Source organism: Thamnophis elegans, chromosome 2 (genome assembly GCF_009769535.1).
Source record: "Thamnophis elegans isolate rThaEle1 chromosome 2, rThaEle1.pri, whole genome shotgun sequence".
NCBI classification, from domain to species: Eukaryota; Metazoa; Chordata; class Lepidosauria; order Squamata; family Colubridae; genus Thamnophis; species Thamnophis elegans.
Window position 1 is genome coordinate 88104805 of NC_045542.1, and position 1816 is coordinate 88106620.

The 1816-nt window shown below is 39.9% G+C and overlaps 1 protein-coding gene across 1 annotated transcript; it reads left to right on the forward strand.

Annotated features, from left to right (window-relative positions):
• Positions 1-426: 426 nt before the first annotated feature.
• On the forward strand, positions 427-1542 carry LOC116523957 (neuropeptide Y receptor type 6-like). The gene has a single exon (XM_032239050.1). The coding sequence runs from the start codon at positions 427-429 to the stop codon at positions 1540-1542; it is 1116 nt and encodes a 371-aa protein (XP_032094941.1).
• Positions 1543-1816: the final 274 nt, after the last annotated feature.

Sequence of the window (1816 nt, forward strand, 5' to 3'; positions counted from 1 at the left end):
TTCTTTTGACCCCCAAAATAAGTGTTTGGCCTTATTTTTGAGGTGCAGGGGATGGCGAGCATAGTCATCTCATGGCTGCTGCCACGTTGCAATATTTTTGTGCTGAAAAATCCAATTGGGCTTATTATCCAGGGAAGTCTTATATTCGGGGAAACAGGGTATAAGAATGTGCAGTTTGATATTTCACATGAGAATCTATGCATTGGAGCTACTACTGATTACTTGCATTAACTTTTTGTCTAAGTAGGTGCTTTTTGTTTCCTTGTTTTAAGCCAAATTGGACTCAGGTAGTTCAAAAATATTAAACTTCTGAATTTAAAATCTCTTCTCTAGGTCACTTATACTGAAGTGGGAGGGCTCTTAAATCTATAAAGATAAAATAAGGATGATTCACTCTTAATTGTGTTGTGGTTTTACAGGTACTTCATGATGGATAAAACCACTCCAGAACCCAACACGGATTCATCTGTGGCAAACAGCAGTAAGTCACAGTTTGTGCACTTTGAATCCTGCCAGCCATCTCTCCTTCTATTCTTGTTGCTCATCATAGCGTATGCTGTGGTCATGCTGGTCGGACTTCTGGGCAACCTTTACCTAATTGTCATCATCAAGAAACAAAAACAAAGTCAAAATGTGACCAACGTTTTGATTGCCAATCTTTCCGTATCTGACATCGTCATTTGTGTCATGTGCATTCCTTTTACAGTTGCATATACCTGGATGGATTACTGGGTTTTTGGGGAGGCTATGTGTAAAATAACTGCTTTTGCGCAAAGTATGTCTGTCTCCGTTTCTACATCTTCACTTGTGTTAATTGCAGTTGAGAGGCATCAGTTAATCGTGAACCCCCGTGGTTGGAAGCCCAATGTTTCACATGCGTTCTGGGGAATTGTCTTCATTTGGGCATTTTCTCTAATAATATCCACTCCTTTCTTGATATTCTATCAAGTCTCTGATGATCCCCTAAAAAATCTCTCTTCTCTTGGTGAGAGCTACGTCAGCAAAATGATCTGCTTTGAGGTGTGGCCGTCCATTGAAGGGCAGCTAGGCTTCACCACCACCATGTTAGTTTTCCAGTACTTCCTTCCACTAGGGTTCATTTTCATTTGTTACCTAAAAATATTTGTGTACCTGCAGAGGCGGTACAGTAGAGTGGATAAGGTAAGGGAGAATGGGAGCAGGCTAAATGAAAGCAGGAGGATTAATGTTATTTTAGTTTCAATTGTTGTGACCTTTGGCGCCTGCTGGTTGCCTCTGCACATATTTAACATTGTGTTTGACTGGAATTATGAAACCTTGATGCATTGCCACCACAACGTGGTCTTTACTTTGTGCCATTTGATAGCCATGATCTCCACGTGTGTCAATCCTATCTTTTATGGATTCCTCAACAAGAATTTTCAGAAAGATGCGGTTGTTTTGCTTCACCACCTCAGATGCTTTGAATCTCAAAAGTTATATGAGAACATTGCCCTTTCAACTCTGAACACTGATATGTCCAAGGGATCTCTGAAACTCAGCAGCATGCCTGAAAACCTCTGAAGCAGGCAACTTTCCAATCATTTCCATATCTTTCCATTGATCTATGTATTGTGTTGCTGAATTCCTCTTGTGGGCAAGTGTGGTTTTTGGGGTGATGAAATCAAAGGCCTAGTACTGTTGTGCTAGAAGCAGATACCACCTAAAAGATCTTCCAAATGAATAAAGCAAAAATTAATTATTAACCATAGCAGTTTTAACTCCATTGCAAGAGTATCTTTTGTTCAAGTGCTGAATAAGTGCTGTGTGAAAATTCAGAAAAAGATGTACCATGTTG